Below are 15,034 nucleotides of genomic sequence, written 5' to 3' on the forward strand. Positions count from 1 at the left end.
CCCAGAGCCGAGCGTAACAGAGCGGACCCAAATCGGGAGGCCGGTCATGATGGAGGAGAGTTTGGATGACTCCTCCATCGCTGAAGAACACCGCACTCTCGTGGGTGTAGTTTTACAAAGCATTCGATCCGTTGACATCGGATTGAAGGAAGCTTTCGACGGCCTGTTGACGGGCTTCAAGGTAATTTACATAACATTCCTTTTTACAAAGTATTTTTAATTTTATGGGTTTATATGCAATCCCCATATTCAGTAGCCCCCAAGCCCTGTGTGAGTTTGAAAAACTCGTGCAGGGGTCAAATAATGCAGAGAAAGCACTTGTATTTACTTCTTTTAAAAATGAGCCATAGCCCCCAAGACTTTGTGAGAATGGAAGAAACACCTGGCAGAGGGTTCAAAAATTCAATAACTTGGGAGTGTGACACATATGAATTACTTATGCAGGCCTCGCCTTCGGTAGCAGCCCCCAGCACTGTGGAGTTGGTAGAAATAAATCGAAAACTTAAGTGCTACGAGGAGGAGGTCGATCTTCTCAACAAGCGGTTCGACGACGCACAAGGTAAGTCTGAACTAGACTACTATTAGTATTTTCCTCACTGTATTTCCGTAAATCAGATTAAGGCTACTGCCTCCGTCGATGAGGACTCTAAGGTGGTACCCATCTATAATGTGTTCAAGTACCAAGGTCGCCGAACCCCCATGACGAATACTGGATGGGTGGTCCACGGTCCAAACCTTGATTTATTGAATCCGACATTGATTGTCGTGTCTTCGGTCTCACCGCCGCTGTGTCGATGCCGGTCTCAAAACGGGCGGATCTCGGGTAGGGGGTCCCGAAATGTGGACCTTGGATCGATGGGTTGCAGGATACGATATTTACCCAGGTTCGGGCCCTCTTGAGGAGGTAAAACCCTACGTTGTGCTTGCTTGTATTGATGGTGTATGAGGGTTACAGAGTTGATCTACCTGGAGATCGTATGAGCTAAACCCTAGATGAATCAACCTGTCTATGCAAAGAAAACCCTCTAGTTTATATAGATACCAGGGGTCCCTAGGGTTACATATAACCGACCTCAGCCAAGGGTAGATGTGCCAATCTAACCTACACAACTTGGATGACACACCAGTCTTCGGAGCTTTCCTACTTGTTTACGAGGTCGTCATGTAGTCCAATCTTCAATAATGCGGCCCATTTGGTCGGCATGTGAACAACGACCCGACCACCCGAGGACCCCTTAATCCCGAACTCCCCGAGTAGCCCCCGAAATAGCGTCCAATGACGATGTATACGGTCTTCGCCAACTCCTTGTAGGCCCTTGCGGCGGCGGGGATGGTCCTCCCGGACCGGATCTGACCGAATCCGGTCGGTTGGGGCCTCGGCAGTGGACGACAGCGCGGATCGGGGCTCGGGCTGCTCGAGGTTCGGCCATGGCGGTTGAGTACCTGTGGGGAGAGAGAGCTCTCGGAGAGGGAGGAAGAAGAAGGAGATGAGGAGGAGAGGAAGGCGAGGCAGTCCGGCGGAGGGGAAGCTCCTGCGAGCGGCTGCTGCTCCGGCGATGGGGAACTCCGTCCGGTTGTGGGCTGCTCGGGGAGGGGCTCGGGAGGAGCCGCGGGAGACTGTGGTCGCCCGGACATTGTCCACTTTAGTGGACATTGTCCGATAGGTGGGGTTTGGGGCTATTCTGAGCCATTAGATGTAAATCCAATGGCCATATTTGGTCAGAGGGTTTGGGCTGCGCGATTTAGAGGGTTAGGCCTAGCAGGCGGGGGTTTTGAGGGGGGTGGCTGCAAAAATGACTAGGGGAAACCCTAGTGAAGTGAGAGGGGTCTCTCGAGGGTGTGGTTCATAAATAGGGTTGGTCTCTGGTGGGTTGGACCTCGTCCGTCCGATCGCGATCCGACGACCACAAACGGAGGAAGAGGCTAGTTGGCACTAACGGGCTGTGTAGATGGGCTAAGACGAGAGGGAAACGGGCACCCAACAACGCGATTTTAAAACACCGATAAACGTCCGACGACAGACCGAATACGGTGCCGCTACGGTCGACCGTTCGGGTACCAGACGGACTCCGATTGCGACGAAATTTGACAGACGGACTACCTATATTATATTAAGACCGCATGCCAAGTTTCAACTAAATCAGAGAAAGTTTTATACACACTTTTAAAACAGGGTTTTGACGATGCCGCGGGCGCGTAAGTGTGTGGTCGGACTCAGAACGGACAACGACGAGAACCAGCAACTAACAACGGATGCAAGTTTGAAAACTGGCGGCAACGGAATGCTGATGCAATGCGGATGATGCGAATGATGCGATGATGAATGCGGCAAACAAAATAATAACACGGCGACAACGGAAAAGAGGGGAATCTTCTGGAGCGCCGGTCTCGGGCCGTCACAGTATACATGCCAATCAGTGATGCTCCTACCTTCATCACTTCATCAGCTTGTGTGGTGCGCGTGCTAGCGCCCCTGCGTCCTCTTGTCGCCTGCCGCACAAATACATACACATCTCTGCCCAGTGTTTGCTTCTGCTTATTGGAGGCCTGCATCACCGCTGGAGTTTGTCGTTTTAGTCCGAAGAACGATCAGAGGATCGGGAATCATATGGTAGACTTGTACTGTCGCCCGGTGTTTGTGGGCCTTCAGTACGAGGAGTCCATGAAGTATTCAACTGACGACAAATGGATGATGCCCCCGTGCTTAGGGCAGTCCGATGGAGTGGAGCCGCTGGCGGTGGTGCAATGGATTGGAATCGGAGGCATCATGGAGGAGGCGTAATCCGTAAAATGGTGGCCGCCAGGAAGATGGGCGGGGCGGAGGGGTGGTAGGTTTGGGTGAATTAGGTCACGAGGCAGAGGAGGCTAGGGGCAGCAACGGAGGAGGAAGGCGAAAGGTAACGGAGACGGAGAACCCTAGATGGCTGAGCAACAGGAGATTGGAGAGATCGAGAGAGGAGTTTTTTTTAGATGATCGAGAGAGGAGTTGGTTTTATGCAGGCAGGGGAAAACCGGGTGAAAAAAGACCAGCATGGAGGGTGTGGTGGGAGCAGAGACGAAAAATAACCATGTGATGGTGGGAGGAGAGACGAAATAAACCCGATGAACGCCGGCTATCAACTTCCCCTTCAGGAGTAGAATTGCATATAATGAGTAATTCTGATTTACGGGGTATTCGGTTTTGCGAGTCAACGCGGTGGCGCCCGAGCAAACCCTGCATTAACGCCTCATATAATAGCATCTTTTGTGAATATCCTTTTATACGTATCCGTTTTCGGAATCTGGCTTTGTCCGCTCGCGCCGATCCGTAAAAACCATTTTTACAAACTGTAAATGACTTTTTACGGATCGAACTGGTGAGCTAGGTGTAGAAAAGCCATTGCCATTCCGCCGAGGGAAAGCAAAACAGGACACCTTTTCCTTCGTCCTGATTGAGGAGACAAAACAGAACACCCAGCCGACCGTCCGATCATCGAGCAAGCCTGTCGGGCCCGGGCGGGAGTAGCCCGGGCCGTTGGATCGAGCGCGTCCACTAGTACTAAACCACGCGTCCTCCCCCCTGCCCGAACGGCCTACCCCCAAAACCCAGAATCCCGCCTCTAAACCCTAGCCGCCGGCGCTGCCCCTATTCCCCTCCCCCTCCTCCTCCGCAGTCTTCTTCCATTTGTCTGGGAGGCGGGCAGGCGAGCGAGCGAGCGCGGAAGCATCCCCCCGGCAGATTCGTTCTTCTGGTGAGCTCTCCCGCTCCCTTGATTGGTTTCGCTCTCCCAATCCCCGATCTCTCTCGGGCCCTGTCCCCAATCCCTAACCCTAGCCGCCTAGCCCGGGAGTCTCTGCCGCATCCAATCCGGTCTCCCCTTCACACCGTCCATCCATCTCGCTGCCGGTTAAGCGCGCGCCGTCGGCGGGAAGCAGCACCCGGTGGTGAGCCGGCGGCGGAACCAGCCGTATGTGCCAGTGGTCGTTTCCCCCTTTCTACCAGGATTTAGGATTGTAAGCCGCTTCGATACGCATCGGTCCCTGGTATTGGTAGGCCCGTTGCCCAACACGCATCAGTGATTGTGTCCAAGTTGGTTTGACTAGCGTATTTGTATAGCTTAGCTCGCTGTGGATTAGTGTAAATTGATCTAGCGCTGCTGATTAGTACAATTTGATTTGGCATGTTCAAGGTCCTGGTGGAGTAGGCATATATTACCCTGCTGTAATTTTGTTTTCTTATTTTCTTAATTTTGTCCATGCGTGTAGTAATATTGTTTCCCGTCATCATAATTTATCTGGTTGTAGCACATCGTCATATGTTTTTTTTTGTCAATCAGTTCTGGTGATGTAGTGTGCAGTTGCCTCATGAATACCTAGCTTATTGTGGGGCGTTTAGCCTACTTAAGCTTTGGCTCATCAGTCAAATAAACTTAACAAATGGTCAGAGCCTTTCTAACTGTTTAACTAAGAAATTTATCTCTCTGATAGAGACAAACAGTATCTACTGATCTATGTGTAACTACGCTATAAGTGCTTTGTTCCATCAGTGGTACATGTTTCTCATCCTGCAACTGTCTTTTAGCAGAACATTTTGTATTATAATTATGTAACCGTATTATGTGGCTCTCAAACCTTCCACAACTTGTGGAAGAAGACTAAGCTAGGTGAAACTGGTCAGTAGCTTGTAGGACTAGGACAGCTGACTGGTACAATATTTTTCAAAATTTGTACTTTGGTGTTTTATCCTTAATGTTGCTAACTGACACAATTGATCCTCTGATATTTTTTTTGTCTAACTGATACAATATGGTCTTTCAATATTTGGCAGGGCAGGTGCAACAGTCATGGATATCACTCAGATTCTGCTAGCTGCTCAGTCTCCAGATGGTAACCTTCGCTCAGCAGCAGAAGCCAACATCAAGCAGTTCCAGGAGCAGAATCTTCCCAACTTCCTCCTATCCTTGTCGGTGGAGTTATCGAATGATGAAAGGCCACCAGAGTCTAGAAGACTTGCTGGTATTATCCTTAAGAATTCACTGGACGCAAAAGATTCTGCAAGGAAGGAGCTGCTGATTCAGCAATGGGTCAGCTTGGATCACTCGATCAAATCGCAGATTAAGGAGTCATTGCTGATAACACTAGGATCTTCGGTGGGTGATGCCCGGCAGACGTCATCACAAGTCATTGCAAAGATTGCATCCATTGAGATACCCCGTCGGGAATGGCAAGACCTCATTGCCAAATTGCTGAGCAACATGACTCAGCCTGGGGCCTCTGCGCCACTAAAGCAAGCAACTCTAGAAGCATTGGGGTATGTCTGTGAGGAGATTCCTCCTGAGCACTTGGAGCAGGATCAAGTGAATGCTGTTCTGACTGCTGTGGTTCAGGGGATGAACCAGACAGAGCTAAGCTCTGAAGTCCGTCTTGCAGCAGTCAAAGCTCTATATAATGCTCTTGACTTTGCTGAGAGCAACTTTGCAAATGAGATGGAGAGGACCTTTATAATGAAGGTAATTTGTGATACTGCTGTATCTAAAGAAGTGGAGATCAGACAGGCAGCCTTTGAATGCCTTGTGGCAATTGCATCCACATATTATGTGCACTTAGATCCTTATATGCAAACCATATTCAACCTGACAGCTAATGCTGTAAAAGGAGACGAGGAACCAGTTGCACTGCAAGCTGTTGAGTTCTGGAGTACTATTTGTGAGGAGGAGATTGAACTCCAAGAGGAATATGAGGGATCTGATGATGCTAACTCGACTGTAAATTATCGCTTCATTGAAAAGGCCCTCCCTTCACTTGTTCCAATGCTGCTAGAAACCCTGTTGAAGCAAGAGGAAGATCAAGAGCAAGATGATAATGCTTGGAACATTTCCATGAGTGGTGGAACATGCCTTGGACTCATTGCTAGAACTGTCGGTGATGCAATTGTCCCTCTTGTGATGCCATTTGTGGAAGCTAACATCACAAAGCCGGATTGGCGTTGTCGTGAGGCAGCAACTTTTGCATTTGGTTCTATCCTTGATGGCCCATCCCTTGAGAAACTTGCTCCCTTGGTGCAGGCTGGACTAGATTTCTTGCTCAATACAATGAATGATCCAAACAGCCAGGTAAAAGACACCACTGCTTGGACTCTTGGACGGGTATTTGAGCTTTTGCATTCTCCATGCAGTACTAATCCAATCATATCAAATGCAAACCTTCCTCGTATCATGGCTGTGTTGCTAGAGAGTAGCAAAGATGTTCCAAATGTGGCTGAGAAAGTCTGTGGAGCCATATATTTTCTTGCCCAAGGTTATGAAGATGCAGAGCCGGTGTCATCTTTGCTTACACCTTATCTTCCTAATGTTATCGCTGCACTCCTTACTGCTGCGGATCGTAGTGATATGACCCATGTGAGGCTTCGTGCATCTGCTTATGAAGCGCTGAATGAGATTGTAAGAGTCAGCAACATACCTGAAACTTCAAGCATCATAGGCCAGTTATTGCAGGAGATCATGAGAAGATTGAATCTGACATTTGACCACCAAATATTTTCATCAGGCGACAAGGAGAAGCAAAGCGATCTGCAGGCTTTGCTGTGTGGTGTACTGCAGGTTATTATCCAGAAACTGAACAGCTCGGATGCAAAGTCCATAATTGCACAGACTGCTGACCAGTTGATGCTTCTGTTCCTCCGTGTCTTTGCTTGCCACAGTGCTACTGTACATGAAGAAGCAATGCTGGCCATTGGTGCTCTTGCTTATGCCACTGGCCCAGATTTTGAGAAATACATGCCTGAGTTTTTGAAGTACCTTGAGGCAGGATTGCAGAATTATGAAGAATACCAAGTATGCTCCATCTCTGTAGGGGTGGTGGGTGATATTTGCCGTGCCTTGGAAGATAAAATCTTGCCCTTCTGTGATGGGATTATGACTGTGCTTCTCAAGGATCTCTCAAACTCACAACTCAACAGGTCTGTCAAGCCCCCAATTTTCTCATGCTTTGGAGACATTGCTCTTGCCATTGGTGAAAATTTTGAGAAATACCTGCCGTATGCTATGCCGATGCTTCAAGGGGCGGCTGAGCTTCTTGTTGTTTTGGATCAAAATGACGAGGATATGGTTGATTATGGTAACCAGCTCAGACGGGGAATTTTTGAGGCATACTCTGGCATACTACAGGGTCTAAAGGGCGCAAAAGCTCAGCTGATGATACCTTATGCAGGCCATCTATTGCAATTCACTGAAGCTGTCTACAAAGATGGGAGCAGGTCCACGTCATTTCTGTTTCCTTTCTTTTTTGTTACACGGGTGATTGGTTTCCTCTTCCTTAACATTATATGCACGTGTTTACTTTCAGGGATGAGAGCGTGACAAAAGCCGCCGTTGCTGTCCTGGGGGATCTTGCGGACACACTTGGGCCAATCTCTAAGGATCTGTTCAAGAGCCACCTCTTCCATGTTGAGTTCCTGAGGGAGTGCCTCGATCTGGATGATGAAGTGAGGGAGACGGCGTCATGGACCCAGGGGATGATAAACCAAGCGATAGTTTCTTAGACGAGAAACTATCTTACCTTGTCTTGTTATGGTGGATGTTTGGTTTTATTGATGCACCAAACGGAATTTGGGTTTGGCTCATATGAACAGAAGGGTACCAAAGTATATGTAGCGTCAGTCAGTCAGTAGGAACCTTGTCGTAGATGTCTTGGGTGGTTTTATTATTTTCAGTCTGTCAAGTCGTTGTGCGTCACATTCGACGGCAGTGGGGTTTACGTCTTGAACAGCTAAACTCATTATTATTGTATTCTACTCGGTTTGTGTTGCATGCTTGCACTCATGCTATGCTGCGGATGTCTCTTCTGCAGGGTGTTGTGCGTGCTGCAGTATGCAGTAGCTGCACTCAGGTTACAAAATCCGGACAAACTACAAGGTTTTTTTAGTGAAGCAAATACAAGCAGTACTCTGGCGCTATGCTACACCACATACACACACTGCGATCCCAACTGTTGGTACAACAACTGTTGTTGCAAACCTGAATGCTCAGCTCCTGTGTGAACTTCAGGTGGCCTCAGTGGATATGATCTCCAGCTCCGCCCACCACAGCGGCGACACCTTGGGGGTAGCTGCTTCCGGCGGCATGGCGGTGATCTCCCTCAACCACCTTGCGACCTCTGCCATGGCGGGTCGCCGCCTCGCCTCCCGGTCGGTGCAGGACCGTATCACGCTGTCCAGCCTGTTGACGGTCTCGGCCTGGAGGGTCGCGTTCCATCTTAGGCCAGGGTCCATGACGTCCCTCAGCTGTCTCTCCCCTCGGAGGAAGCTCGCCGCCCAGCCCTCCAGCAGGCCGCCCGCCGACGCCGTGAACCTGCCGGACATGATCTCCAGCAGCACCATGCCGTAGCTGTACACGACGCTCTCCCTGTCGGACAGCGCCAGGAGGGACTGCAGGCTCGCCATCTCCGTCCTGGTCGACGAGGCCGCCTCGTCGGAGCAGAAGAAGACGTCCGCGATCTTGGCCGCGAAGTCGTCTGTGAGGTACACGGTGGACGTGTCGAGCGTCTTGAGGATCTCCGGCGGGCTCAGCTGGTGCATGTGCTCCAGGCAGTAGGCGACCCCGACTGCCACCCGCAGCCGCGTCGGCCAGTCCAGGTGACCGTCCTCCCTCACTGCACGTGCACGGCAAGCAACACCATCGTTTCCTTAGTTAATCTGCCACAGCTCATGAAAAACATCGTCTCTTATGGATGGAACTCCACTAGCTTTACCATGGAGATGCTCGTAGAGAGTGCCGTTGGGAGCATACTCGAACACCATCATCCTCGTGAATGGCTGCTCTTCCTGACAGTAGCCCAGCAGGTTCACAAAGTTCTTGTGGTTAACTCTGGACAGGCTTGTTATCTGAAACAGCACAATTGCCATCATTAGTAGTAAGTTTATTTTCAGGGTAATACTAACTGATTTGTTCAGTTTCGTCCTAGCTTTGCAGCCCACCTTTTTCCTGAACTGGGTTTCGCACTGCTTGGACCACTCCTTGCCGGACTTCTTGGTCGTCGATATGACGGCGATCTCGACGCCGCTCGACAGCGTCCCCTTGTACATCATGTAATCCGACAGGCAGCCGATGACGTTGCTGAAGTCTTCGCAGGCGGCCTGGAGCTCCGACCTCTTGAGCGCCGGCACGCCTGCAGCCATCTCCCAATCACTTCCAAGAAAAAGAAGGGAGCCATGTAGCAGTAGAGATGGGACGCAGTTTTCAGGGACGGGGTGAACCTGTCACGAACGCTTTCTGCAGCTGCCCGCTCAGGCCGGTCGCCCACGGCCTGACGGTGACCACCTTGCTGGACCGGTAGCACAGGACCAACAGTGCCGCCGACATTGCCACAAGGAGGGAAGCTCCTGCTCCGGCGATGACATACATACGCCGCCTTGCAGGATCATGGCCCGCCGCCTCGCTCGACGCTTCTCCGACCGCCGCAGCGCCGTGGGTCACCACTGTCGCTGGCGCCGGTGGCACCGTGATGCTGTGCGCGGGCTCGTCGGCGTGCCGAGGCGGCACCGCCAGAGGCTTGGCGACAGCCGGCGCCGGCGCGGGAGCGCTTGACGGGGAGACAGCACCCTGCAACGGCGGTGAACTTGTTGTCGGCGTCGTTATCGGTGCCCATGGCCAGGGTGGCCACTGCGGGAACGCCGTCGACTGCTTGGACCTGTACCTGTTCGGTCGTGGTAGAGCTTCTCGGATGTGTACCGCTTGGTTTACCCGCCTGACAATGATTGGAGTCGGCAGATGAGAGTGAGCACAAGAGGCGAGGAACAATTGGACAAGGGACATGCACCAACCGGGGTTGCTCGGTGGTTCAGCTGTCCATCTCTGACAGCCGACACCCCATTCCCACCTCTCTATGCAACGCAATCTAAGAAGATGGCCGCGAAGAATGTTTTTGCAGTATTTTATGTGCTTTTTTTATCGGTTTCCTTGCAAATTTAAAAATGAAGAGTGGAATGTCACGATGACGAAACATGCAGACGAAGAAGTTTCCAAGCTACTCCACCTAATCGAAGAAAGGTTACACCCTATTCTCTCATAGTGACACTGAAATTCAGAGCATTCCTGAAACTGAACATGAAAAGTATGGTGAGAGAGATCTTACCGATCTGCGGGCCGTGCATCTTCCTCCCGGTGGTTCGCCCTTCCTACAGTGAGAGAGTTCGTACTTGTCATCACTATACATCTCAACTTGAAAGAAACGAAAACAAGCAAGTGGCAAAATTCAACTGAAAGAAAGGAAGGAGCTTGCTCTTATGACATGAACACACACAGGAATCAAATATCAGCAACGGTTATTCAGCGGCAGCAGCAGAGGTACAGTGACATACCTTGCTGAGCGTCGGAGCTGCAGGAGCCAAGGCTGAAACCGAAGGAGACGAGCAGCAGCAGCAGAAGCGCAGCCGTCGGGCAGCACAGTCTCCCCATGGACGGGCACGGACGGAGTAACGGAACGGGGAGAGAGGCCTGGGCTGGTTAAGCGTGCGTGCACAACAATATAGTGGAGCGATGGCGCGAGGGAGGGAGGAGAGGGCGAAGGGTCGGGGTCAAGAGGCAGATAACCGAGCAAGGAGCAGGAGGATTAATGGGTGGCCACCTGGAAGGAGAGGAGGGAGGGGGTCGCGTTGATGGCTTTGTTGTTTTGTTGGAGGCGTGACCACGGAATGCCACGCCGCCCACGGCGCGCCCCGATATAATCCTGCTTGCTTGGCCCTCTTCGGATGGATTAGAGCAAGTGCAACAGTATAGCCAGCTAGTGGCTATAAGCCATTGTCATGTCATTTACAATCTATTTATAGTCAATATATACAATAGTTCATTGCAAAAATGTACTACTTCTTTATTATATGGTCCATCTTTCATACTTACAAAATGCCTAGGAGCACGTGCTACAGCGTTTACCTTCCCTCTCCTCTTCTCTTTTCTCTAACTAAACAAAAATATATTAGTTTATTCCTTATAGCCAGCTGACTTAGCTCTATTGTACTTGCTCTTAGAGCGGTATGACCTACGACGAGCGTGCCCGCTCTCGGTCTCGGAGTCCAGTCTACCGCATTGGACAGCTCCAGGCAGAGGTGGAGGACGAAAAAAAATTAAGGTGTGGCGAAGTCTTAAGGAAATAATTCTTTTAGTGCAAATCGAAAGAGTCAATACACATTACAAATAAAAACCAAATACAATAAAAATGTAAACATGTTTGAATAAAAAACAACTTAAAACATACCGATAATGAAGCTTTCAATGACGTCTAGAAGACCCAGGTAATATAAATGCCCTACCCTCATTCTGAAAATCTTACTTAATTTTATCAAGTTCAATACTTTTGAAGATCTCTCGCTCAATACTCTCTCTGTCACGGTTTAGAGGGCACGCTTGAAAAATCACTGGGATCAAGGTAGTCACCGATTGGTTGTGAGATGTAGCAGGTGTAGATGCTAATGCGCCTAATCAACTGAGAAAATACTAGTACTAATGCTTGAGCAGCAAATTGGGATGAAACATGCATGAGTAGTACCAGTACTAATTAATAAGAATAATTGCTTTCGCACCTTAAACCTTGTTTATTTTAAAAACGCACGCAAGTTTAACCGTGTCTTCTGAACCGTGACAGAGAAAATATAACAAACCATCAAGTCATTAAGTCATCCAGCGATGTGGTGGGCACGGGGCAGGTACGCACCAAGTATCCAGGCTCGCCTCTTTTGGTTGTGTTAATTGAGACATTGAGTCATTAGTTATTAGCATTACCAGTATTAATTTTTTTTGCTCCAAATCAAGGTATGGCAAGTGCCATACCTTGCCCACCGGGGAGCTCCGCCACTGGCTCCAGGTGAAAACAAAAGCTAAACGCGTCGTCTGTCGCGGCGGGGATGCTCTGATCTGGGCGTTCGGGCTCACACGCTCGATCTTAGACTACCCACAATAAAAATAACATAGGTAATAACATAAGTACCACTTAAGCAAAAAAGTATGATGTGACAACTAATAAATAAGAAGAGAGATAAACTGAGTAAATTAGAGGGTGCTTGGATCCAAGGGACTTATTTTAGTCTGACTAAAAATAGTCTCTTTAAGAGGCTAAAGTTTCAAGCACCCGTGACTAAAGATGGGCTAAAACTAGTCTTGAGACTAATTTTTTTTAGTGAGGGGCACCCCTACTAAAATGTGGATTAGTCCTCCTTTTCCTTATTTAACTCCTCTTTTTTGACACAGGCGAGTTCTGGATTGGAGGGTTTGGAGGATAATAAATGCTCATTAACTTGATTTTAGTCTCTTTAGTATTTGGATCCAAACATGGGTGAGGCTAGCAAATTAGTCCCACTACTTTTAGTCATGGGACTAAAACGTATTCAAGCACCCTCTTAGCATGTTACTACCTTTATAAGTAACATAGCGGGTACCAAGGGAAGATGAGTCTATAGCCTAATAAATGATAGGCTCAATGTTACTACCCCTATGTTACTATCCACTATGGATGTAGTAACTTAGACTAGTGACATATATATGTTACTACTCTATGTTACTCTCCATTATGAGTAGTCAATAGAATAGAATCGTCCAAGTCGGCCGAGCACCACCTACCGTGGTTTCATTATTATTTTTTCAATATTTTTAATAAAAAAATCAGAAAATGTATGTCCTACTTAAAAAAAACTATCACCTGTTGGGGGAACGTCGCATGGGAAACAAAATTTTTCCTACGCGCACGAAGACCTATCATGGTGATGTCCATCTACGAGAGGGGATGAGTGATCTACGTACCCTTGTAGACCGTACAGCAGAAGCGTTAGAGAACGCGGTTGATGTAGTGGAACATACTCACGTCCCTCGATCCGCCCGGCGAACAATCCCGCGATCAGTCCCACGATCTAGTACCGAACGGACGGCACCTCCACGTTCAACACACGTACAACTCGACGATGATCTCAGCCTTCTTGATCCAGCAAGAGAGACGGAGAGGTAGAAGAGTTCTCCGGCAGCGTGACGGCGCTCCGGAGGTTGGTGATGACCTTGTCTCAGCAGGGCTCCGCCTGAGCTCCGCAGAAACGCGATCTAGAGGAAAAACCGTGGAGCTATGTGGTCGGGCTGCCGTGGAAAAATCGTCTCAAATCAGCCCTAAAACCTCCGTATATATAGGTGGGAGGGAGGGGGCCTTGCCTTGGGGCTCAAGGAGCCCCAAGGGGGTCGGCCGAGTCCAAGGGGGAGGACTCTCCCCCCCAAACCGAGTTGGACTAGGTTTGGTGGGAGGGAGTCCCCCTTCCTTCCCACCTCCTCCTTTTTTTTTCTTTCTCTCTTGATTTTCTTCTCCTTGGCGCATAGGGCACTTGTGGGCTGTCCCACCAGCCCACTAAGGGCTGGTGTGTCTCCCCCAAGGCCTATGGGCTTCCCCGGGGTGGGTTGCCCCCCAGTGAACTCCCAGAACCCATTCGTCATTCCCGGCACATTCCCGGTAACTCCGAAAATCTTCCGGTAATCAAATGAGATCATCCTATATATCAATCTTCGTTTCCGGACCATTCCGGAAACCCTCGTGACGTCCGTGATCTCATCCGGGACTCCGAACAACATTCGGTAACCAACCATATAACTCAAATACACATAAAACAACGTCGAACCTTAAGTGTGCAGACCCTACGGGTTCGAGAACTATGTAGACATGACCCGAGAGACTCCTCGGTCAATATCCAACAACGGGACCTGGATGCCCATATTGGATCCTACATATTCTACGAAGATCTTATCGTTTGAACCTCAGTGCCAAGGATTCGTATAACCCCGTATGTCATTCCCTTTGTCCTTCGGTATGTTACTTGCCCGAGATTCGATCGTCAGTATCCGCATACCTATTTCAATCTCGTTTACCGGCAAGTCTCTTTACTCGTTCCGTAATACAAGATCCCGCAACTTACACTAAGTTACATTGCTTGCAAGGCTTGTGTGTGATGTTGTATTACCGAGTGGGCCCCGAGATACCTCTCCGTCACACGGAGTGACAAATCCCAGTCTTGATCCATACTAACTCAACCAACACCTTCGGAGATACCTGTAGAGCATCTTTATAGTCACCTAGTTACGTTGCGACGTTTGATACACACAAAGCATTCCTCCGGTGTCAGTGAGTTATATGATCTCATGGTCATAGGAATAAATACTTGACACGCAGAAAACAGTAGCAACAAAATGACACGATCAACATGCTACATCTATTAGTTTGGGTCTAGTCCATCACGTGATTCTCCCAATGACGTGATCCAGTTATCAAGCAACAACACCTTGTTCATAATCAGAAGACACTGACTATCATCGATCAACTGGCTAGCCAACTAGAGGCATGCTAGGGACTGTGTTTTATCTATGTATCCACACATGTAAATGAGTCTTCATTCAATACAATTATAGCATGGATAATAAACTATTATCTTGATACAGGAATTATAATAATAACTATATTTATTATTGCCTCTAGGGCATAATTCCAACAGTCTCCCACTTGCACTAGAGTCAATAATCTAGCCCTCACATCACCATGTGAATTACATTGTAATGAATCTAACACCCATACAGTTCTGGTGTCGATCATGTTTTGGCCGTGGAAGAGGTTTAGTCAGCGGGTCTGCTAAATTCAGATCCGTGTGCACTTTGCATATATTTACGTCATCTTCCTCGACGTAGTCGCGAATGAGGTTGAAGCGTCGTTTGATGTGTCTGGTCTTCTTGTGAAACCGTGGTTCCTTTGCTAAGGCAATGGCACCAGTGTTGTCACGGAACAAGGTTATTGGATTCAGTGCGCTTGGCACCACTCCAAGATCCGTCATGAACTGCTTCGTCCAGACACCCTCCTTAGCCGCCTCCGAGGCAGCCATGTACTCCGCTTCACATGTAGAATCTGCTACGACGCTTTGCTTGGAACTGCACCAGCTTACTGCACCCCCATTAAGAATAAATACGTATCCGGTTTGCGACTTAGAGTCGTCCGGATCTGTGTCAAAGCTTGCATCGACGTAACCTTTTACGGCGAGCTCTTCGTC

The 15,034-nt window shown here is 49.1% G+C and overlaps 2 protein-coding genes across 3 annotated transcripts; one reads left to right on the top strand and one right to left on the bottom strand.

The window, feature by feature from the left end:
• The first annotated feature begins 3,564 nt into the window (after positions 1–3,564).
• Positions 3,565–7,787, top strand: LOC123441193 (importin subunit beta-1-like). 2 transcript variants are annotated; one of them, XM_045117698.1, is made up of 3 exons: positions 3,565–3,731; positions 4,808–7,234; positions 7,324–7,787. In XM_045117698.1, the coding sequence occupies exons 2-3, from the start codon at positions 4,824–4,826 to the stop codon at positions 7,517–7,519; spliced, it is 2,607 nt and encodes an 868-aa protein (XP_044973633.1). In that variant the 5' UTR covers positions 3,565–3,731; positions 4,808–4,823; the 3' UTR covers positions 7,520–7,787. The 2 variants fall into 2 exon arrangements, with proteins under 2 accessions (XP_044973633.1, XP_044973639.1); XM_045117704.1 differs by having other exon boundaries at positions 4,813–7,234.
• Positions 7,788–7,804: 17 nt separating this feature from the next.
• LOC123441212 (probable inactive receptor-like protein kinase At3g56050) lies at positions 7,805–10,662 on the bottom strand. Its single transcript, XM_045117708.1, has 6 exons — positions 10,337–10,662; positions 10,111–10,153; positions 9,233–9,723; positions 8,954–9,144; positions 8,728–8,860; positions 7,805–8,628 (listed from the first exon to the last, which is right to left on the bottom strand). The coding sequence occupies exons 1-6, from the start codon at positions 10,431–10,433 to the stop codon at positions 8,021–8,023; spliced, it is 1,563 nt and encodes a 520-aa protein (XP_044973643.1). The 5' UTR covers positions 10,434–10,662; the 3' UTR covers positions 7,805–8,020.
• Between the last annotated feature and the right edge of the window lie 4,372 nt (positions 10,663–15,034).

The sequence above is a fragment of the Hordeum vulgare genome, chromosome 1H, assembly GCF_904849725.1.
Source record: "Hordeum vulgare subsp. vulgare chromosome 1H, MorexV3_pseudomolecules_assembly, whole genome shotgun sequence".
Lineage (NCBI taxonomy): Eukaryota > Viridiplantae > Streptophyta > Magnoliopsida > Poales > Poaceae > Hordeum > Hordeum vulgare.

Coding starts and splice junctions, on each gene's coding strand:
- LOC123441212 (XM_045117708.1), bottom strand. CDS start 10,433: ATGGGGAGACTGTGCTGCCCGACGGCTGCGCTTCTGCTGCTGCTGCTC. Junction 10,154..10,336: donor CAGCTCCGACGCTCAGCAAG/GTATGTCACTGT, acceptor CTCTCACTGTAG/GAAGGGCGAACCACCGGGAG. Junction 9,145..9,232: donor GCAGAAAGCGTTCGTGACAG/GTTCACCCCGTC, acceptor AGATGGCTGCAG/GCGTGCCGGCGCTCAAGAGG.
- LOC123441193 (XM_045117698.1), top strand. CDS start 4,824: ATGGATATCACTCAGATTCTGCTAGCTGCTCAGTCTCCAGATGGTAAC. Junction 7,235..7,323: donor GTCTACAAAGATGGGAGCAG/GTCCACGTCATT, acceptor GTTTACTTTCAG/GGATGAGAGCGTGACAAAAG.